Below are 23,543 nucleotides of genomic sequence, written 5' to 3' on the forward strand. Positions count from 1 at the left end.
CTCAAGTGCTTACTCAAATCCCGCCTTCAGTATCTTACTCAAGTGCTTACTCAAATCCTGCCTTCAGTATCTTACTCAAGTGCTTACTCAAATCCTGCCTTCAGTATCTTACTCAAGTGCGGAGAATCAGAGTAGTGTGCGTAAGAAAAGCACATTTTATAGAAATTAAAGAAATTATATACTTTTTTTACTTCCAATTAAAATATAAAATTTGTGGAAAGCAGAAATGACTTCCACATTACAAGGCAAAATATTAAGATTTTAAAGGGGCTAGAGAGATGGATCCGTAGTTACGAGTTTTTGTTGCTCTCGGAGAAGACCTGGGTTCAGTTCCCAGCATCAAAATGGTAGCTCACAATCAACCATAACCCAGTTTCAGGGGATGAAATAAACATGTGGTATACACACATATATGAAAACAAAGAAAATACAATATCTGTATTAACTCAAACATTTAAAAATTCATTCATTTTTGTAAAATGCATATTTAGTCATAACAAACACAGTGAGAACACCTGACAGACACAATAAGGAAAAGCTAAGTGAGATCCAGCATTTATCATCCTTAGTCAATGTTCTAATAATACCATGGTCTGGACAAACAAAGTCGGAAATTGAAATACCAAGAGTTAGTGACCAAAGAAATCAACCTACTGGAGAAGACATTAATGTCCCTTTGGTGGTTTAAATGACATCGCCCTCCACCGATTCTGGCATGTGAACACATGATTCCTACTTGGCAGTGCTGTTTAAGAACTCTTTAGGAGGTGTAGCCTTCTGGAGGAAGCACATCACTCTCATCTTGTTCTTTGCAGTTCAAGATGTGAATGCTCCTTGTTATTTGCAATCCCCATGCCTGCTGCCTTTACTCTGCCATCAGAGACTCTAAACCTCTGGAACCATAAGGCCAAGCCAAGTCTTTCGGCTGTAACTCGTGTTGGGTACACTATTTTATCTCACTAATAGAAAAGTAATTAATATAGTTCCCAATGTATTAGAAAACATATTGTTATAAAAAAACTGCTAAGATACTACAAATGAGTAAAATTGCTTTTGAAAATTACTTTACAAAGCCCCAAGAAGGAAAATATCTCACTTACTAAGGAGAATGAAGAAGAGCTTGCTGCTTAGGCTGGTCATTGCATTGAAATGATCATTGTCCTTCGTTCGTACATAATCCATACTTAAACTCTCATCATTTTTCAGTTCATATGATTTTGCCAAAGGAACGTTGAGAACACTAAAAGAATCGCTTGGTGAGACAGAGACAGTAAGTCCAAGAGAATTGAAAATCATGAATGGTGCTAGATCTCTTAGGAAGACAGATGACGATCCAGTAGCAGCTTCAGTAAACGCCTAGCAGGGAAATATGGGAGGAAGGGACATGAGAGGCAAGGATATGAGCACAGTAAATAGGTATATAACAACTTAACTCATTTAAGGGTCAATGTGAAATATTTCAATATTTAAACTTTCAAATTCTTGTTTTTTCTTACCTCAACTAAATTATTTAACATCACAAGGCCACATTTGGATAAGGTAATGTTTAACTGGTCTCTAGAATAAAAACTTATGGCAGTCTTATATTCTGGTACTTTGTAGTTTTCTGCTTCACTGTCAGACTCAACAATGGCCTCTTTTGCTTTCTTTTTCATCTAAAAGGATGAATTAAAATTAGACATAAGAATTGATTTTAGGAATGTACCATAACTTACCTATGCAGTAAAAACAAGCATCATTAGAGAGAGAGAGAGTTGTGGACCCCATGGGTCAGATCGTCCGATGAAATTTCTTAAACATGACAAGTAATGTCACAAAGCTTACAGGAGGAAATACTAAAGGAAAATAAATTCTATACAATAAATTTGGTAACTTAGAAGAAAAACTTTGAAAGTAACTAAGTATGTATGGATTCTTCGGGTAAATCAAAGGCACGCACTTGACAACAGCCAAGGAGACAGTTTAGTGTCCTGGTAACAAACAGAAGTGGGGACTAACACACTCACCCAAAAGTAGCAAAGCAGTGCTGTGAAGGGGAATTTGTAAGATTACGCACTGTTTACTTCTTCCAAAAATTCAAAGACTCATGTCCCATGTACAGTCTAATCTAAAATCTATCAATGAAATTTGTTTATCCAAATCCTTCATCTGATATAACCTAGAGAATTGAGTAATTGAAATATACTATGGTAGGCACGCCAAGATAGACATTCAGTTGTTATTTTACTTTACTTGTCTTTTCTTAGTTATTCAAGACAGAGTTTCTCTGTGTAGTCAGTCCTGCCTGTCCTAGAATTTGTTCTGTAGACAAGGCTGGCCTTGAACTCACAGATATTTTACCTTACTTTAAGACCCTAACGATGTGTCTACAAGTAGAGTCCATCATTAGGTAGGAAACATACTGTAATTAGATAATTCCTTGCTTTATACGTTATAGGAAGGAAGAAATAGTAGAGGAGAGGAAAGTTAGAAAAAGGTAGGCCTGAAAGATGGAGGTACAAAGTAGGAAGGAAAAAAAAAAAGGAGAGAAGGAGGAAAGGAGGTAGGTGGGAGGAAGTCAGTCAGTCAGTCAGTCACAGAACAAACAAAATTTGGGATTGACTACAACCTAAAAGACCACAGCTACAGTGTAAGGGAACAGTCAATAGACTTTGACTGTACAGAAATCTACTACGTGTCTGGTCTTATATGGGGCTTAAGAGATGGCTCAGTGCTTAAAAGCACTTGCTTTTTTGCAGAGAACCTGAGTTTGACTCCCAGCACAATAGTGGCTCACAATGGCCTGTGACTCAACTTTCAAGGGATCTGACCCCTTCTTCTGCTGTCTGTGGATACCAGGAAGGCATACGGTGCACAGACATACTTTTTTTTTTTTTTTTTTNAGACAGGGTTTCTCTGTGTAGCCCTGGCTGTCCTGGAACTCACTCTGTAGACCAGGCTGGCCTCGAACTCAGAAATCCACCTGCCACTGCCTCCCAAGTGCTGGGATTAAAGGCTTGTATCACCATTGCCTGGCTCACAGACATATATTCATGAAAATCACCACACACAAACAAATAAACAACAAACAAGTAAATAAGATAAACTGTATAATGTAATATAGATATCCTCTCAAAAGCTCTGGAAAGCTTTTCCTTCAAAACTGTTTCGCAGACTTCAAATATACTTTGATTGAAGCTGTTAATAATGAAATTATATATATGCAGAGGATATATTTAGAAACTATACTTTATCAATTTTTCAGTAAACCTGAAACTGCCTTAAGAAAATAGCATATACATACATACCTTGATGCCAAGATTCCAAGGTCTAAAATCATCAGTCTGATCAATTTCTAAGGGTTCCAGTAAGGGTTCCCAAACACCAAACATTTCATTATAATAGTGAACCTAAAAGGAGAATTTTTAGTTTTTTAAATAGCGCATTCTATTATCTAAAATAATTTATAAAATCTTTCCACCATACCTTGTGAGTATGCTGTTTCTTCTTCACAAAACTCTTCTACATGCCAATCAGTAGTTGTCTATACACTCTCCTTCCATACTTTCTTCACCTGACTTACCTTTGGACACAAAATTTCACCTACACATTTTAGTACAACAGTACTCTTTTAAAGCTCTATTTATTTACACACGTGTACACATATTTCAGTCAGAGGAGAACTTATAGGAGTCAGTTCTTTCTTTTTCCTCCACAAAGGTCCTGGGAATTGATCCCTGGTTGCTAGAGCCTTCCTGTAAACCCTAGAACCTTTTCTAGAGCACCTTTCGTTGGAGTGTCTCCTGTACCAAGCAGTAAGTCCTGTACTCATCTATTACATATTACTGACACTTGAAAACGTGCCAATCTATACCAATGACTATGATTTAACACACAGTGTTGGGGTATTGTAGTGGACTTTCCTACCTTCCATATGATTTCAGTGATTGAATGCCCTGTACCTCTTGGATAGCAAAGATAAAGTCCTCTACAAAATACATATAATTCTAACCACAATTTGAAATCAGCAGTGTAGTCACAATCAGTTACGATTCTGTTAGGACACAATTCTCTTTCATTTCATGTAAAAGTAGAAGCTTTTAAATTTTCACTCTCACTTTTATAATGTAGACTACTAGGTTGTTTTCCAATAAATATTAAGTAAAATAACTTTAAGTATCACTGGAGATAACTGTATGTAATTTTTCTGTGTCTGCAGCACTGGTATTAAGATTAGTGTTACACACACATATATCCCACTACTGACCTACATTTCCAGCCATTTTCATAATTAATTTTATCTCAAATATCCATTGAAATGATTTTATATATTCTAAGGTAAAATATGTTTACTGTGATTCTTTTTTCTCTCTTTAAAAAAATTTTTTTGGTAGGGTTTAGAATTGAAGTCCAAGGTCTCACACATTCTAAGGAACCACTCCACACCTCAGGAATATCCCCAGTAATGATGCTTTAATAATTAGAAGAGATTACCCAAGTATTCATACAGTTAATCTACCTTTCAAAGAAAAATTTAACTTTAGTTCTTAAAAATAAGAATTTTCAACCTGAACAACTATCTATTGATAATCTCACTAAAAGAAGATTTTCATTTTATTTCTATGTACATATGTGTGTTTGTGTCAATATGTGCCGTGTATATGCTTGTGCCCAAAGAGGTCCAAAGAAGGTGTCAGATTTTCCCAGAAGTGGCAGGGGCAGAGCTGCCGGCCGGCAGTTGTGAGCTGAGAGATATGGGTGCTGGGAACCAGACTCTGATCTCTGGAAGAGCACGAAGCTACTAACTGTTGGGTTGTCTCCACTGAATTCCCTCTTAAGGTTATAAAAACCAGCTCAAATATGTAGTATGGATATATAAAAGCAATATATATGTATGTATATATTATACATAGCACACATATATATTCTCTCACAAACATATGTGTATATACATGCACATACACATACATATACATATAAGCAATCACTCCAGGGCATAAATTTGTAAGGTTTTTTCTAAAAGCTTTAAAGCCAGTATCATTATTTATAATAAAGTCAATTTAAACAGTGATAAAAGATTCCAGAATATTCTATGTGAAGCATTATAAAATCTGAAAAGTGATAGACACACTTACTTCCAGTTCCAGGTGACAGTGAAGATTTATTAAAGTGCGCCAGTTTTTGCTTTCCCCCGAGAAGCATGCCTTTGCCAACAGCATCGGCACTGTTCTATGACCGATGCCAGCCTCCAGAACAATAAAAATAGAATCAATATGCAAGCTCAGCGTCTCTCCTCCCGGCATCAGTTCGTTCGTGGGAACTACTTTTTCACTTTCATTTGATTCCTCCAGAAACCACAGTTTTAAATTCCTTGTATCCCTCTTGTCCCATAAGTGCGCTATATTAGACGTGTTTTCTTCTGGGACAGTTTCCTTAGTTGTGTAAAGTGCCGAAGTAATAGTTATTATGGTATTTATGATAACTGGTGAAACCTAAATGGAAAAAAACAATTTAAAAAATGGGTTAAATATATTTGCTGAATGAACATGAAGAATTCAATTAAGGCAGAACTAGAAATGTACTGTAGACAATAAATGTAATTTTCAACTACAAAAATTTTTAGATAAGTTTGTTAAAATATTTGTTTTTTGTTATTATTAAGCCAATTAAATATGACAATTATACGTATACTAGATATCAACCATAAAATAGTCCTAAGTCAATAAGATATAGCACATATCATGAAGTTTCCATTAATAATATTTTATGAAGTTATAATTATATACTTCCAAAACTACTTAATTATTTTGTGAGCGAGGGGCACAACCTGGTCCCAGTAAATGCTACAAGTGCTTTACCCTGGGTAGTACTAGTAGTGGTTAGACAGAGTCTCACTAAAGTGCCCAGACTGACTGGGAGCTCAGTGCTCTGTACTTCAGAGAGAGCCCGAGCACTCACAGCTCTCACACTTTAGCTTCTTGAGTAGCTGAGCCAAACCTATCAGCAAATCAACTTTAAATGTTTGTTTGAACTTACCTTTAGCGTAAGAGATTTTACTGATATGTCAATCATTTGTGGATCTCTACCTAATTGAGTAGCCTGATAAAACAAGTCACAAGGCTGCAAAACCTGCAAAATAAAAATCATTAAACTCATATTTAAGTGTTCAAATATTTCTGCTTAAAGTCTTTTCTAATAATAATTACGTTTAAAAAGTAAATAATGTAACTAAAAAGTGAATCAACACACTATTGTTATAAAAATAAAGCATAAACAAATATATTAGCAATAATATAAATAGGACAATGCAAAAAGCAGCATTTATCGTCCACAGCCCAATTCTGACATTTATTTGAAGAAGTTTAAGAACCTCATAGTGAATGCTGAGATATGCAAGAATGGTACCAAAAGTATTTCTGATCTTGGGCATGAGCATATCAGCTAGTCATACCCAGAGCAACTGATCTGTAACGTTTTTTATCTCAGTGATTACCGGCACATGCTAACGATAGGGAGGTTATGCAGTATACAGTGGCAACCTATCAGATATACTTCTCAATGCTGCTATTATGTTAGTTCTCAAAGTTACTGTAGTTCCCAGCATTGATAAGAATGCTTCTTTTTTGGTCATTTACTCTGGCCTAGAAGTGGGTCTGGGGAGAACCTGATGTGATAAGAACAATGAGTTCTGAGCGAGATCATGTGGTCCAAGTGGCACTTCAGAAGACTAATACCCTTGGGTGAGAGCTTTACTGTAGTTACAGGAAAGCTACTAAGCTTGGACTACTCAGCTGCAAATCCTCAGGTCATGACCCTAGGCATCTTCAAGTTGGGTTCCCTAAGTAAAATGCAGCGTTTACCCTGTACTGATTTTCTGAGGACTCAGTCTCACCTCATTTCATTTCATTTGTCCTGCTGCTAAGAAGATATACCACTTATTTCCTTCTGAAAGTTCACTAGGTAAACTTAGGGGTTTATCTGACATGTACTAAGCTTAATGAAGCATAACAAACACTGGTAAAACTATTCAAATACACACACACAACAAAATTTTAAAAACATGCTTAAGTATTTGAAAACTACACGAAGCTCTGGCTATATTATGTCATTATTTCAGTTTACAAAAGTCTATCATACTATTTGTTCCACAGTAAAATGTGTATAAAAAGGCCACTCATAGGAAAAGTTAAAGTTGCAAGGTACTAGGAAAAACTATAATTTCATTAAACTCACTAAATAATCTGGAATGGTCAATGAATTAACTTTTTCCTAATTATGGCAAGCAGAATTGTAACTTCTAGGCTCTTGAAAGTCACTTCTCTCCCAAGTGATATTTCACTCTCTCCAAAGTTTCCTAAGGGTCTCATTTGAGAAAGACTGCATAGGCACACAGTCACAATCTTCACTATTCCTTTACACTTTGGTTATCCATTTATGATTTTCAGACCTTGTTTTTTTCCATTTGGAAAGGCTGAGAATTATTGAAAGCATTAAGTCCTGGTTCTTTCTGTTTAAATTTTCTCATTTGCTTCCTTCTTTCTAGCCTTTTGCTATTCACAGCAAGAAACCAGAAAACTTGGTATTTTCCCTAACTACATATACAAGAAGTTTGTCACGAGTTCCACTTTCTAAGTCACAAAAGAAAATCATTCATTGCAAGTTTTCTGTCACTGAGCCCATCCTCCCTCGATTTTCCTATACCATGTTCTTTATATACTTTTTGGGGTGGGGAGAGGCAGTGTTCTTGGTGATATTTTTACCAAGAGTGTTTTTTGCTTTAGCAGTAACCATCATTATCATGTTTCTAGAAAGAGAAGTATATCTCTACTGTGCTGTAAAACTGTGGGAGAGCAGGCGTCTTGCTAATAGCGGACTACTTTGTATCCTAATTTTGAAAATATAAGATCAATACTTCTGTAAAGTCAGACTTATCTGTGATTTACTGACTGGATGAGCAAAGAGTAAGAATATAATGTTAGAATATAGATGCAGTTTGGATCATAGGATTCCTTGCAGCACTTTCCCTCTCACAGATGCTGGACTGGTCCACAGCTGTTGTGTAAACATCTACAGATCTGGTCTTGAACTCCTTGAATCACATTATAAACAGGGGCCTATGGTTTAGGCTGCCAGACGTTTTTGTCTTGGGTCAGGCACATGAGGAGTACCCAGTCATGGCCCCTCAACATACTGCCTTCCTATGAGGGCATCTGTCTAACTTCTAGTCTTTCAAGGTTATATGGCTATATCCAAGCCAAAAGGGCATGGTGAATGGAAGAACTATAATCTCAACAAAGTTGAGTCATAGATGTCACTTTCTATTTCCCCCATTTTCTTAGTCATGAGCCACCAGCCTTGAGAACTCCAGAAACAGTCAATTTTAACAAGACTGAAAAAAAAAGACAGTAATCATTTTCTGAAGAGGTTATAGTAACCCCAAAATAAATTGCAATTAAGTAGATTAGATCCTAAACTCACAGTGGTGACTTTGCCCTTTCTCTTGACTGGAAGAAATGGGCACGCTCTGACTTGGAGATCTTTAATGGCAGCAGTCACTGTATTGCTTGTAGGTTCACCTTTGCAGCAAATTTCACACTGTGTCGTAATGACTAAGGCAGGAGCATCATTTCTTGTCATGTCAGCCACAAACACAATCTCTGGATTTTTAATAAGAATATTCATTTCCCACTTCCCTAATTCCTGTGCAGGTGCTAAAATAAAAATAAACACATACATTTTGATTACCAATATTACTTAGGAAGAGTTTATGAGGAATAGGTAGTTACTTCATTCAATGTGAAAAATAAAATAAAATAATTCATCTCAAAGGCATCAATTGTGTATTTCTTTTTGACATAGGAATTATCCTCCCCACGAGGCCTCGTCCCAGGAATGTAAGCAGAACTAGCTGTGTATATGCTATGAACATGCTCCTCCATCAAACCTCCATTTACTTAGATATGAATCAGAGCGTGGGAAAAAGCCTCTACTGTTTAATGGCAGAATTGGATCTAAATCAAATTTCCAACCTCAACTCTTCCAACTATATCATAATGAATATATAAAAGGTAACAGAAAAACTATATAGTAAAAGCTAAAAGTGAATGTAAAGTTTATGAATACTTTAAATTAAAATAACATAATTTTAAAGAACAGTTGGTTTCTTATCTTTCCTGCTTATTACTGACTTTAGAGAACAGTTACTTAACTCAAGTCTCATAATTTTAAATCCCATCTTCACACCTTCAAACAGCGAAGGCCAGGCAGGCAGAGAACTGGAAGCTCCTCAGCCTCACCAGTGAGTGTGAGTAGAGCATGAGCTACATGAGATCCGGTTTCAAAAACACAAAAGTCAAAACACATCCTAAAAATACAAACTGAGTATGTAGGGTTCATAATGTGAAATTCCCAAAATAATCAATAAAAGTATTATGGTAAAAATATAATCTGCTTATCCTCTTAGAAAACACATTAAGGTTTTTTCCTTATTAAGAAAATAGATTTTCAATGTATTAATGTGTCTACTCTGATTACTGAAAACACTAATCATGGTAACTATAGTTGCAGCAATATAGACATTAAAATTGTTATTTGGTAACTAACCTTCTCTAGTCGTCCTTGTTTGAACACTGGTTTCTAAAGCCATACTAGTCATGTAGGCATCAAAAAAGATATGGGCAACAGTCATCAGAAACTCCACACTTGCACAAACGTACATTTCTTGGACAACTGCATCAGTCACAACAAAATTTTTGATTTTTCTATACTTTATATCTACCATGTCCTTCTTGTCAAAGCCAACAGTCAGTCCTATCATTCTGAAAACAAAATGACAAGGTGGTATGCATGGGTAAATTAAAAATAACTAAGCATAGTAATAAAGCTTAAAGACTTCTCTATCCTTACCGAGAGCAAACAAATGTTCTGGGAACATATATCTTGGGAAAAATGAACTTATAAAATTTTTAGAATACAATTGTTTCACAAAGGGGGAAAAACTGTATCTAAAAATTATCGAGTTCTGAATGTTAGTTTATCTTTTCTTCAGGGTTTCATACATTTCCCATCTAATTACACTATTTCTCTATATTTTAAAAACTCCATCAACATTCCCACTCTGAGCACGTATCATGATGCAGTGAAGTACAGTTCTCAAGCCCTCATGAAGACACTTGGAGTGGAAGGCACTTTCTCAGGGTGAGATCTATAAGAATGAAGCAATCTTTGTACAATAGCTCAAAATGATGATAATACATACCTAGGAGTGGCTTTCATGACATGTGACCTTTTATCATCTAAAATACAGTTTTTTACTGAGAAAGAAAAGACTGTAGAATCATCTGTATATATTTTTAAACTACTTATAATATTCTCCAACTTAAATTCAGCAAGTTCCAGAGAAGGATCGCGAACATCTGTAAAGGAGGCCTGTAGAAAAGGAATCCACATAAAATCACACAGAAATACAGGATCAAAGAATACTTCAGGATAGAACTGTCTACAAGTTATGACTCTGACCTATATGAACCATCAACTTCTCTATTTTCTTTCTCTTTTAATTTTCATTGATGATAAGATGATGATGGTGATGATGAAGATGATGATGGTGAGGTGGTGCTGGTGGTAGTGGCTGTTGTTGCTGCTGTTGCTGAGAGAGGGTCTCCTGTATGGCCTTGGTTGTCCTTTGTAGTCCATGCTACCCTTGAACTCCCACAAACCTTCCTGCTTCTGCATCCCAAGTGCTGAGATTAAAGGTGTGCACCACCATACCTGGTCCTTCTCTTTTTATTCTTTTCTAGACACTAGACTGAACCCAGGACTTTGTGCATGTTAAACAGACTCTAGTGCTCAGCACTATAAGCCTCGAATCCTCTATTTTCAAAGGGCTTTCTAATGAAAAGGTTACAAATATATGTGTACTACTTTCATTTTTTTCATATTTTCATCATAATAAAGATAACTCAATAAAAATGTATGAGATAATTATTACAAATATCAATTATACTACAAAATACAAATAAAACAGTAACAACAATTAATTAATAGCTATTAGTAATTAGTTCTATACCTTTTATTTAGATAATTTCTTTACAAATATAAACACAGTTTCTATTACCTGATCAGGGCCCGGACTGTAGAGTGCCATGGTGAGATAATCAGTGTGGAAGCTTACGTTCAGTGTCGTGTGGGCTTGAGAAGCCTGTGGATGCACCTCCACCACAGCAGCAGTCACCACAGTAGCTGAGAGATTAAAGATAAGGAAGAAGAGAAAACCATCCTAAGACCAGGTAATCAAAGCACCCTTAAGACTTATCAAATTATTGATTAATGGCTGCAATAAAATGATATTCAAGAAATTAAAACGGTTAAAAACTCTCACATGGAACTCTGGATTAACATTTTCATAATAATGGGAGAGAAAGAATTAAACACTCAGAACTTCTGTTTCCTCTTGAGAAACTACAATCCTACTTTTATAAATCTAGAATCATGAACATGGGACTTACTTTGGAGGTTAAATAAAATGTTTAAGATGAATATTTTATATACATATATATGCACATATATACATATATTATCTAACAGTTTTTAATCAAATTTTACTTTAAAGAAACTAAGACAAAACAATGTATTTTAGATGTTATTTTAAAACTTGTTCTAATTGGTATTCGAAACTTTTATTTTCTATATACTTAAATTTTAAATCAAAATATATACACATGTATATATTAATTTAACTTATAATACAAACAAAACAACTCTTAATTCTCACTTAACCTAACTTCAGACAAAAGTAATTTGTAATTTAACGGAGATAAATTTACTTAAAATGGAATATATATGCACCAACTTAATAATTCAATAAAATATTTTTAAAACATTAATAGAATTGAGCAACCTCACCAGCCCTTTTCTTTCTTTTCATGCATACATTTCATCTCTGCTGCAAAAAGTTACTCACACTTATTCCTGATCTGCTTGTGGTCTCTACTGCTCTGATGAAAACGATACCACTATTTTGTGTTCTTTCTTGTTTCACTTTTCTTGCTTGAGGGGTTATCAGTTTTATCAGTCTTTCCAATAAAGAAATACTTTATTGGCATTATTGTGTGTATGGATACATAATGGTTTCGGTGGACTGAAAGTGGGTCAACTCAGGTTTCCAGGCTTGCTTGGCAATCATCTACACACTGTGACCTTGTGAATTTTATCATTTGCTTCACCTGTTTTATCTCAAGTTAGTGACAATTATTCTCTTATTTAATCAGTCTTTCTCTGTCATTTCCCCATTCATGTGTGGCTTTCAGTAGACGGGGACAGAAAACAGCTCTAGAACCACGGTACTCCTTGGTCTAGAGGTCACCTACAAAGGTTTACCATGCAGAACGCTTCATGTATTTGACTCCAGGCTCCAACCAAGCAAGCGACTTAAGAGTTCATCATGCTACAGCTCATCATACTACTGCTTCTGTTAGATAACTTTATTAATGTATCTCTCGAATACAAGCAGATTCTCTTATTTTACAGATAACTAATTTACTAAGAAATCATTTAAACTTTAGTGTATCTCAGTTCTGTACCACATTACTGTAGATGTTTAAGACCAGATAGCTTATCATGTACATATGTAGTTGAGTTTTTATACATCCTTTATGAAATCGATGCCGTTCCTTTCCTCTTCCTTTTGTATCATCAGGGGGTCACAGCCAGGTCTTATGTATACTAAGTATGCACTCTCCCTCTGAGCAGTCCTCAGTCTCTGTCTGCTTAGCCTCTCCCGCAAGCCTTCTGAGTGAGGGGGAGGTGAATGTAATAACCAACACTTGACTGGGAGGCCGCTGTGTGTGAAGCACTGTGAACTCCTCTGCAATGACACTGACTCCAGCCAGGGGACGATTTTGGGTCCCTATTGTTCTCCAAGGTTACTGCTATTGTTTGGGATAGTTTCTTCTTTCCTGAGTCTTCATTTTTCTTGCTGGGATATATTTTAGAAATAATTTCTTTAGAAGAGGATTTGAAAGGATTTGAGTAAACTGTGAGTTACTACAATAGAATTATTTTATTTTCAAATTTGGGAGTAATATTTGATCAAGTACAGAATCCTAGCTTCAAAGTCACCTTGTTTAAATCTGAAATAGTTTCACTGTCTCTTATCACTCAGCAGTCCTACTTTACCACATTAACTGAAAGAGCAGCAACAGCAAAAACCAATTTTCTTTTTATTGCTCCTTATAAGCTTCTCATAGGCAGACTGTTTTTCTCTAAAATTTTAAAAGCCTTACCTATTTTAGGCCTAACATTTCAGTAATTTGAGTTTACATCTGAGTCTTAGTTCACCCAGCTTGTTGATATCATGTGTTCTCTATGGCTGAGCAAGTTTCGTAAGTGTGGCACGTTGAACTAAGTTACTTCTTTCAAACTTTTTCTTCCATTCTCTGAGGTATCTCTACCACTGAAAATTAGCATACTGGGACTGGAAGGAACCTCTGAACTGAAGCATCATTCTTCGTTTCATCTCACTTCTCCATCCCTGGTGTTTGACTCTTTTAGACTATGGCTATTACCTCAGGTCGTATGCTGCAACACTTACATTCTAATACTCTGGTTAATGTTATTTTGAAAAAAATGAGCAATCACATATCTTGTACTTGTAGTCTCCAAGAATTCTTTTCTATCTTCGGAGGGCCCATTTAATTGTTACTTTTACCCCACTGCAAAGTCCTTAGGAAGACCCTGTTTGATTTGTCGGCCTACTTTCCCTAGAATTCAGTGTGCCTCTTCTTTTTCACTCACAATACAATGTCTTTTTTCTCTTTGTTTCTTTTATGTCTGTGTTCTATTGCTTTAACCTCATTTGGTACCACTCATATTTCACAATAAAGAATGGAGTTCATATTTTATTGACTGTGTATGATCTGAGTAGTAATGCTGTAACATATTTCAGGGTTTTGGAAAAGCAGGTATTTTACTTTAAAAACAGAGATTTGGGATCACATATAGAAATTAAAATAAGGATATGATTTTATTTTTGAGCCTCAAAATCATCCTAGTCCCCTACCTAAGCCTACTGGCTCATGTATTGGTGCCATAGTCAGAACCAGCCATATTTACACAGCACCTTGGCCCCAACACTGGAACAAGGTTTTGTTTTTTCTATTAGGATTCCTTTTACTATTTTTCAACAATCCAACTCTCCAACTGTGGTGGTTTAAATGGGAGTGGCCCCCACAGACTCCTGTGATTGAATGCTTGGTCTACAGGGAGTGGCACTTTTAGGAGAGACACGACCTTACTGAAGTAGGTGTGGCTTTATTGGAGGAAGTATGTCACTGTTGCGGTAGGCTTTGAGGTCTCCTATGATCAAGCTATGCCCAGTGTGACACACAAGTCTCCTTTTGTCTGTTGTCTACAGATCAAGAAGTAGAACTCTCAGCTCCTCCAGCACCATGTCTGCCTGCATGCTGCCATGTTTCTCACTATGGTGATAATGGATTAAATCTCTGAAGCTGTAAGCCAGCTCCAGTGAAATGTTTTCCTTCATAAGAGCTGCCTTGGACATGGTGTCTCTGAACAGCCATAAAACCCAAACTAACACCAACTTCTGTTAAAATCCATCAACTACAGTGATTATCCTATTGTCATATTTCTAGTTTTCTCATATTCCTAAAATATCAGTATATAAGAAGCCATCTATTACATATGCTGCAAAACGGAATATAAGCATTTATAGGAAGAAAAACAAGAATTCACAGTTTTGTCAAAACAGAACTAAGAACTTTGATTACATACATATATTACATATAAAATCACAGAACTAAAAACAGATTATTTAAAATTGCCTATGTGAAACTAACTAGTTAGAGAATTATTAAGTCCTCTTTTACCAAGAACTAAAGAAAGAAACGTTGTGGAATAAATAGAGAGGCAAGAGAGAAGAGAGGAGGGAGAGTCCTGAGAGCAAGTCAAGCTGAGCACAGACCTGGCGAATGGGCGGGAGTGCTGGTGACCCCGCTGGTGACCCCGCTGGTCCCGGCCTCTGGGTCTTTATTTGCAGAAGGTGGAGCATTCGGATTTTGTCCATACCATATATTGCCATGCAATGTTTGAAACACGGTTGTTAAATCTTCCTGACTAAGAATGAACTGTTAAAAACAAAGTAAGACTTTACAAAAAGAAAATACACACACAAAGGGAGAAGATTTGCTTTTAAAGAAGTTATTTTATGCGTATGGGTGTTTTGTCTGTGCAACACATACATGTCTGCTTCTGGCAGAGGGCAGAAGAGGAGGACAAAAGGTCCGGTAGGACTAGAGTTACAATAACTTATAATCTGCCACGTGATGCTGGGACTTTATTTCTAGGTCCTCTGGAAGAGTAGCCAGTTCTCTTAACACTGAGATATCTCTCCTGACCCCAAGATTTGCTCCCACTCCCTGAATTCACAGAAGAGAAATGTACACTGGTTTGCCATAGACAAAATTTTAAGGCTCTAAAAATTTTTACTGACTGAATATCCAGTTTTCTGCAGAACAAGTGGTAATTAGTAGTTTATAAAATACAGATTTTTGTCAATTCCAATAAAGTATTTTTATGGATGTACTATACAACTCAGTCATTTTAAATTTTTAAAGTGAGCTTTCACCTTCATGTACCCATCTAACCACTTTAGATTTTGATTAGGAGGCACACTATTGTAAAAATACAGAATAAACAAATATGTTTGTGTAATGAAAAATAAAGTTTACAATATGATTTATATGAATTATTGTTTTTCACAAAAGTCCTATATATAAAGAGCGCAATCTTGATTTTATAAGAAGCTGTAGCTAAAGGAGTAAGACACTTACCTTACAAATAATTAAGAACTAATTCAACAACTTTAAAATTCTTTGTTGTGACCAAACCAAAAGCAAAGACCTATTTTAAGTGCCATGACAGATAATTGAGTGTCATGTTCACTTTGTCATAATATGTAGATATTTTTTTAAACATTACTTAAAATGTTTCTATAAACATTATTTTTTGTAAAGTTTAAGTTAATGTTTAATTCAAAAAGAATGAGTAAACTCCATTACCTTCCACAATGTAAGAGTGCCTTATCTAATCATCTGAGGTGTCTTGGTCACTGTTCTATAGCTGTGAGGAGACACCATGACCAAGGCAACTCTTACAAAAGAAAAAATTGAATTGGAGGCTTATGTACAGTTTCACAAGTTTAGTCCATTACACCATGGCACACTTATCACCATCACAAACATACACACAAAAGAATGAAAGTTGCAGGTTCTTTTTATGTTATGCTTTAATGTTAATTGCAGGTCTCCAGAGAAACATAAACAACACAAAAGTATGGGAGTGATGAGCAGTGTCAAAATTGGCAGGATAAGTCTATAGGATATTTAAACAAGGGGAGGAGGTATTTCCCCGGTCAAAGGTAGTTTGTTAACAGAATTCTTGCTTGGGGGAGGTCAGGCTTTTTTTCTAAGTAAATGCTTTCATGTGATAGTTTGCATAAGAATGGCCCCATACACTCATTGGTTTGAATGCCTAGTCACCAGGAAGTAGAACTCTTGGATGGAATTAGATGGATTAGGAGGTATCCCCCAGTAGGTGGAAGTATGGGAGTAGGCCTTGAAGTTTCAAAAGTCCTGCCACAGTCTCTGGCTTGGATGTAGTTCTCAGCCACTGCTCCAGCACTATGAGTGGCTTCTTGTTTGTTTTGTCTTGTTTTGTTTTGTTTTGTTTTTGAGAGAATTGCTCCTTGAACAGGATCTGTCCACCCTCTTAAGAGCTAAGATTACAATCATTTTTTTTAAACATGGATTCTAGGGATTTGAGCTCATCCTAATTTTATGCATTTAATTAAGACAACTTTCCTAACTACATTGTACTCAGCTGTCCAGTGTTTAGTTTCTACTTTTTAAATGAAGTAATTTTAACCTCACAAAATTTAACTGTTATTTGCACTGCCCCATTATACTTCAAAGATATCACCTACTTAAACTGTTGCATCTAACTGCTCACACTGCCTCTGCCTGGGAATTTGTGCTCCTCTTCCTGTTAGAGCACTGGATTTGTGGTTACTATCAAACAAGAATTGCACCTAGTATAATCACAAACTCTATTTCTTAATTAGTACAGTCTAGTAAATGTCCATCAGATACTGATTTTAATTGTCACTCTCTATTCTTGTTAAGCAACCAGAAAGAGATGTTAGAAGGACTGTAAAGATCCTAGGACTGCTGATCTTACATGTAAGAGTAAGCTCTAAGAATAACCCTAAAAAGAATACTACAAGCTAAAAACTCACAAACTAGAGTAATTGGTATGCATGCATGGACTAACAGATTCAATTCTATTCTCTCACTGACACTGCAGATTAAAGGGGGAGTGATCTAAATATATCTCTTCTAGAATGTACTGCAAAGGTGGCTAACTGATCTGAAGAACTGGGACAGAGGGAAGACTCCTCTTCCTCAGAACTCCCTTCCAGAGGACAGCCAGGTATTTACAGGCAGGCTGCAGCATCACCTTAACTTGCTACAGAGGATTCTTCCTGGGACACTGTAAAGGAAGTAGTTCTGCTTGTAACTGATCTCAGAGCAAAGGGTTTCTCCATGGTAGATGTGTATATATGTGTATGTATGTATGTATATATATATATACATATATATATGTGTATATATACATACACACACACACACATATCTATATGTGCTTTGCTAAGTTATTCCATATATTTCAATAGTGTCAAATATCACTAATGACTCCTCAATTTTGCAAGCCTAGACCTTTCCATAAATTCTTCACGAACATATCTATCAAATAAACTTCATTCATGTAAATTATTATAAACTATAAGTTTAATTGTCTATTGTTTTGAATATGTGTGTGGTCCTTATACATGTATGTAAGTACATGTCCACATGTATATATGCAGGAGGCCCAAAGTTGATGTTAGGTGTCATCTCAATTGTTCCCTTCTTTATTTACTGAGGTTAGGGTCCAGATAGACAGCATGCCCCCCAAGAGTCCGGTCTGTACTGACTTAGTGCTGAGATTACAAGTAGCTACAGTACTTGCTCGGCTTCACTTTACACGAGGGAATAGAGCACTACTAGTGCTTTATCCACTTCTTTACTTCCTTGCTATAAATTACATATTTTATTTAGACCACTTTCACCAACAACCTGGCTTAGGGTAGCAAGTCTTATGAAGAAAGAGACATCATAGCATTCCTGTCAATGTATCTTTAATATCTAGCATAAAGGTTAGCAAAGAGCAGGCACTCAAATATCTGATTGAGAAAGAACAGAGAACATTAAATACATTCTAGTTTATAAGCTACTATTTTAATTCTAACCAACTGGATTATTCTTAAAATGTAGCAAAGAAATTTATGTTGCCAAGAAAATCCTATTCAAACCTAAAAGAAATCAGAGCAATGAAAATATTACCTCCATGGGCTTTAGCTGAGCTTTTATATTAAAACAAGGGACTTCCTTGTACCATTCCCAGGATAAGTTCCGTTCGACAATCACTTCCAAGTTCAAAGGTAGTAGCAGGTCCAGCACTTCCTGGTATGTATCATTCATAAACTGAGACCTTTTGGAAAATATAAATTGTTCTATATACATTCAGTAAGAAGAAAAGAGAGGATGATTAACTTTAGAGTATTGGTCTTTATTAAATAGGAGACACTGGCAACTTTTGTGTAGAGAAAAATAAAATTACATATCAAAATGGGATGTCCCATCTCACTAAAAACTTAAGTGACTTTCTCTAAACTGTTACATATATCATAGGGAAGTAAGACTTAAAAATAGGATTTTTCAGAGAAAGGTCAAAACCACTAAGCTGGGAAAGATTACCTCTATAAATTCAGTAAACAGATCTCATTTTAAAAAAAGCATTTTATATGAATACACATGTGTCAGAACACCATACTACTCTGCAAGAAACAAAGTTGCACCATATGAAATTATCTGTGGATCAGAACAGTAGAAGATGTACAACTGCACACAAAGATGCCCCCTATGTCACTCCAGATGGTGTGATAGCGAAGCCAAATCCCACTCAGGATGCTGTAATCCCCAGAAGCTTGCTTAGGACCTTTAAGGGACAACGACGGCTACTCAACCATAATATCCCTTATATTTTAACTACCTTCAAAATCTTTAAACTAGGGTAAGTCGTGACTTCAATTTTAGCTACCAGCTCACCCTTAATAACATGGGCTTATTTAGGGAATCTCTCAGAATATCTTGTATGAGGCCATTAGAATAAAATTACATTTAAATAAGTATAAATAGTTAAAATCTCCATTTAATGGTAGTGAGAAAAGACATCTAAAGCCCCACAGGGAAATATACATAACAGAATACACAAGGCCATACAATGTTACATGTTTTTGTTTTTCATGAAAATAAAAATTCCATAAATATTTCTGGATAAAATTCTACTCTGTAGAAAAAAAAAAGTAATGGCTGTGTAAAAAGACTACTTTACCAACAGGAACACAGGGCATCAAATGAGGGATGGGGTTGCCATCCCACAGTCAAACCTCTGACCCGTAATTGTTCCTGTCTGAAAGAACTGCAGGGATAGAAATGGAAAGGAGCCTGAGGAAAAGAAGGTCCAGTGACAGGCACAAAGTGAGATCCAGCTCAAGGGGAGGTCCTAAAGCCTGACACTATCACTGAGGCTATGGAGTGCTTACAAAAAGGGACCTAGCATGACCTCACTCTAGAAGACCCAAGCAGCTGAAAGAGTCAGATGCAGATTTTTGCACCTAACCAATGGACAGAAGCTGCTGACCCCTGTGGTTGAATTAGAGAAAGGTGGAAAGAAGCTGAGGAGCATGACCCTGTAGGAGGACCAGCAGTCTCAATTAACCTGGACCCCAAAGATCTCTCAGACACTAGGCCACCAACCAGGCAGCATACACCAGCTGATATGAGGCCCCCAACACATATACAGCAGAGGACTGTCGGGTCTGTGCTCAGTCAGAGATGATGCACCTAACCCTCAAAAGACTGGAGTCCCCAGAGAATTTAGAGGTCAGGTGGGGATGGGGTGGGAGGTGGGAACATCCTTGTAGAGACAGAAGGGAGGAGGAGGTATGGGATGTTGAACAGTCTAGTTGGAGGGTGAACCAGGGGGTGTGGAGGGAAGAATAAAATCTAGAGTGTAAATAAATAAATAAATATAACTGAAAAAAAGTAATGAACTTGAAAAAGTACTGAGACATATTATTAAGATAGAAGAAAATTTAAAACATGAAACTTAAATATAATTATACTGTTAAAGATATGTGCAAATAAAACAAATCAGAACAAATAAATTAACTGTTAACTCTGGATATTTAAAAGAGTTAGCAACTTTTATAAGTAAAGATAATTATTTTGGAGATACAACAAACAAGTACTATAATTTAAGTACCCACAAATACTGATATAAAAGCCATCAATATAATTTGAATGCAGACCATTTAAATTACATCCTATCATTTCTTTAAACCAAACAAGATAGTTTTTGCAGTTTAGATTCTCCAAGTTTATAAAATAGCTTTAGCTTAGAATTAGAGTTATCATTGTATACTAAGAGCTATTATCAACTGGGGCCATGCCTATCTACTGGCTGTGGTCTTTACAAGCTGTATCTCCTCTTTGTTGAGTATTTCGGCTTAAGTAATCACCATTGGGTCTTGGGAGCCTCTTGCTTCCCTGCAGTCTGGGACTTTCTAGTGGCTACCCCCAGTTCCTCATCCTCCATGGCTACATATTTTTATTTGATTTCCTGACTCTGTACTTCTCTCCTGTCCCTTCCAATACCTGATCCTGCCTCCCCTTTTTCCTTCCCTTCCTCTAACCCTTCCAGACCCCTCCCTCCCTCTACCTCCTGTGATTATTATTATTTTTATTATTTATTTATTTATTTATTTATTTGGGGGGGGGTTGGTTTTTCGAGACAGGGTTTCTCTGTGTAGCCTTGGCTGTCCTGAAACTCACTCTGTAGACCAGGCTGGCCTCAAACTCAGAAATCCACCTGCCTCTGCCTCCCAAGTGCTGGGATTGAAGGCATGCGCCAACACTGCAGGGCTCCTGTGATTATTTTGTTCCTCCTTCTATGTAGGGATGAATAATCCACACTTTGGTCTGCCTTCTTCTTAAGATGCATATGTTTTGTGGGTTGTATCATGGGTATTCTGCCTTTTGGGCTAAAAATCCACTTATCAGTAAGTAAATACCATGTGTGTTCTTTTGTGTCTGGGTTACCTTACTCAGGATGATATTAACAGAAAGCCCACAGACTCATGGGAGCTGAACAACTCTCTACTCAATAATAACTTGGTCAGGAAAGAAATTAAAAAAAATTAAAGCTTTTTAAGAGTTTAACAAAAATGAAGGCACATCATACTCAAACTTATGGGACACAATGAAAGCAGGTTCTAAGAGGAAGACACATAGCTCTGAGCACCTCCATAAAGAAATTGAAGAGGTCATACACTCGCAGCTCAACGGCACATCTGAAAGCTCTAGAACAAAAAGAAACAAATGCACCCAAGAGGAGGAGATGGCAGGAAATAATCAGACTCAGGGCTGAAATCACCCAAGTAAAAACAAAGACAAAAGCATCATAAATATTTTTTTTCATTATCTAAGAAGCAGTTTTCAAGTATTTCTAGGTTGTCTTTTGAAAGGCTATAATTGATCTAACTAGAAGACATCTTCAAAAAAAAATCACACAGCAGTTACAGTAAAATAAGAAAAGGATCATTTTCTTTTATACAAATACATTGTGAAAAGCTTACCTGTATAGTCTCATTTTACTCAACTTTATTGTTATCAAATCAATTACAGGTGGGATATTACTCTGGGTCTCTGTTACAGTAACAAATATATTTTTCATTGTAATTAATCCAAAATCAGCAACAAAAACGTTCTGAGACACTGGAGACTGTGGAATGAGCACAACTGGAGCCTTGATGTTAACATCCAATGCAAACCTAGAGCTCTTTCGAGCCAGTTCCTTTACACCATCAGCAGCCATCTCTGCTGCTTGAACAGTTGCTTCAGCCAAGGCATCTTTAACTGCTTGAAAATTATCTATAAATGCCTATAAAGGTGATAGAATATTAATCATATCATATTTAATAAAACATTAAACAGTTATAAATTATATTAACTGTAATTCTACCTCCATAAAGCAAAATAAATACGTAAATAAATAAATAAAGAACAGCAAATATAGTTATAAAATACAAATTTAGTCACCAGAACAATGCCAAGAGGGATATCTGAATGTTCAATAGTATTATTTCCTTATGGTGTACTTTCTCTAAGACCTAATCACTTTTTACACTTCACTCATGTTTGCAGTTTAGATTTAAAGTCTATGAAGTATTTAAGAACTCTCAGGACTAGTTAAATGGTTCACCCAAGTGTCTGCTACCAGCTGAACACGCAAGTTTAGTCTCCAGGGTACTCCTGAAGGAAAGCCAAAAACTGACAACTAGGACTCACAAAACTAGAAATTGTACACCAAGGAAACCAGCAGCTGAGTGAAGATTAAGTTCATAGACTATGAAGGAATCTTTGCCAGACATCCATCCAATAAAGGATTACTATCTAGACTACATAAAGAATTAAAAAAAAAGTGCCAAAACAAAAAACTCAACAATCAAGACTCCAAAGATTCATGAGACAAATCTCTAAACAAAAATACCTCAAAACAAATAGCTACAAAATATCTCACACAGTGTTCAATGTCCTTATTAACTAAGAAAATTCAAATTATTCCATCTTTACCCAGTTGGAAAGGCTAAGATCAAGAAAACAACTAAAAATAAATGCTGTTGAGGAGGAGGGGAAAGGGAGCCCTCATTCACACCTGTGAGGATGGAGGTTGTATCCTCAGCACCCACAAACAAAGCCAGACAGGTGTGTTACCCTCTCATCTCAGCAGTCAGTAAGTGTGGAGGTAATACACAGACTGAGTTAGGCAAACCAGCAAGCTAAATGAGACTCTGCTCTAATTTATAAGGGAGAGAGCACACACAACAACAACAACAATAACAACAACAAAAACAAAAACAACAAAAGAGACTAGAAATCAGTATAATACCAGGAAAATTAAATAGCTGACAGCAAGGGTACAATAGGAATAGAAAAAACTTATGAAAGGCAGAACTAAAGAACTCAGAAGTTCTATGGAAAAATCATTTCAAGATTCAATTTTATTTCTCAAAGTCTATGGTATCTATAAAATGGAATAATTTTGAATCCAAAGTATACTTTTCTTCATTTCTTAATGGTGACTTTATGTATATTTGGTATATAGTTTTTGAACTAAAAGGTAGAAAACGCAAATGTTTACATTTATGATTTAAACAATAAGTTCAATTAAAGTATACTGTAATATATATATATGTATATACACACATACATATAGTATACTATACATTAACTAAAATAATTATCTAAATTAACTAAAATATTTATCAAAATATTATATAAAATATTATATAAAAGACATATTAAACATTTTGGTTGTTATGGTAT

General features: G+C 36.0%; 1 protein-coding gene across 3 annotated transcripts in view; it reads right to left on the minus strand.

Annotated features, from left to right (window-relative positions):
• The window catches only part of Vps13a (vacuolar protein sorting 13 homolog A), a 168,703-nt gene that overhangs the window by 60,575 nt on the left and 84,585 nt on the right, over positions 1-23,543 (minus strand). For all 3 annotated transcript variants that reach the window (XM_021151796.1, XM_021151798.2, XM_021151797.1), the window contains exons 33-44: positions 21,794-22,098; positions 18,438-18,585; positions 14,960-15,122; positions 11,096-11,220; positions 10,238-10,407; positions 9,583-9,797; positions 8,458-8,690; positions 6,016-6,108; positions 5,115-5,471; positions 3,288-3,389; positions 1,497-1,655; positions 1,101-1,356 (exon numbers count right to left, since the gene is read on the minus strand). In XM_021151796.1, the coding sequence (XP_021007455.1) occupies positions 1,101-1,356; positions 1,497-1,655; positions 3,288-3,389; positions 5,115-5,471; positions 6,016-6,108; positions 8,458-8,690; positions 9,583-9,797; positions 10,238-10,407; positions 11,096-11,220; positions 14,960-15,122; positions 18,438-18,585; positions 21,794-22,098 (2,326 nt within the window). The remainder of the gene's footprint in view (positions 1-1,100; positions 1,357-1,496; positions 1,656-3,287; positions 3,390-5,114; positions 5,472-6,015; positions 6,109-8,457; positions 8,691-9,582; positions 9,798-10,237; positions 10,408-11,095; positions 11,221-14,959; positions 15,123-18,437; positions 18,586-21,793; positions 22,099-23,543) is intronic.

This window comes from Mus caroli, chromosome 19, assembly GCF_900094665.2.
Source record: "Mus caroli chromosome 19, CAROLI_EIJ_v1.1, whole genome shotgun sequence".
NCBI lineage: Eukaryota > Metazoa > Chordata > Mammalia > Rodentia > Muridae > Mus > Mus caroli.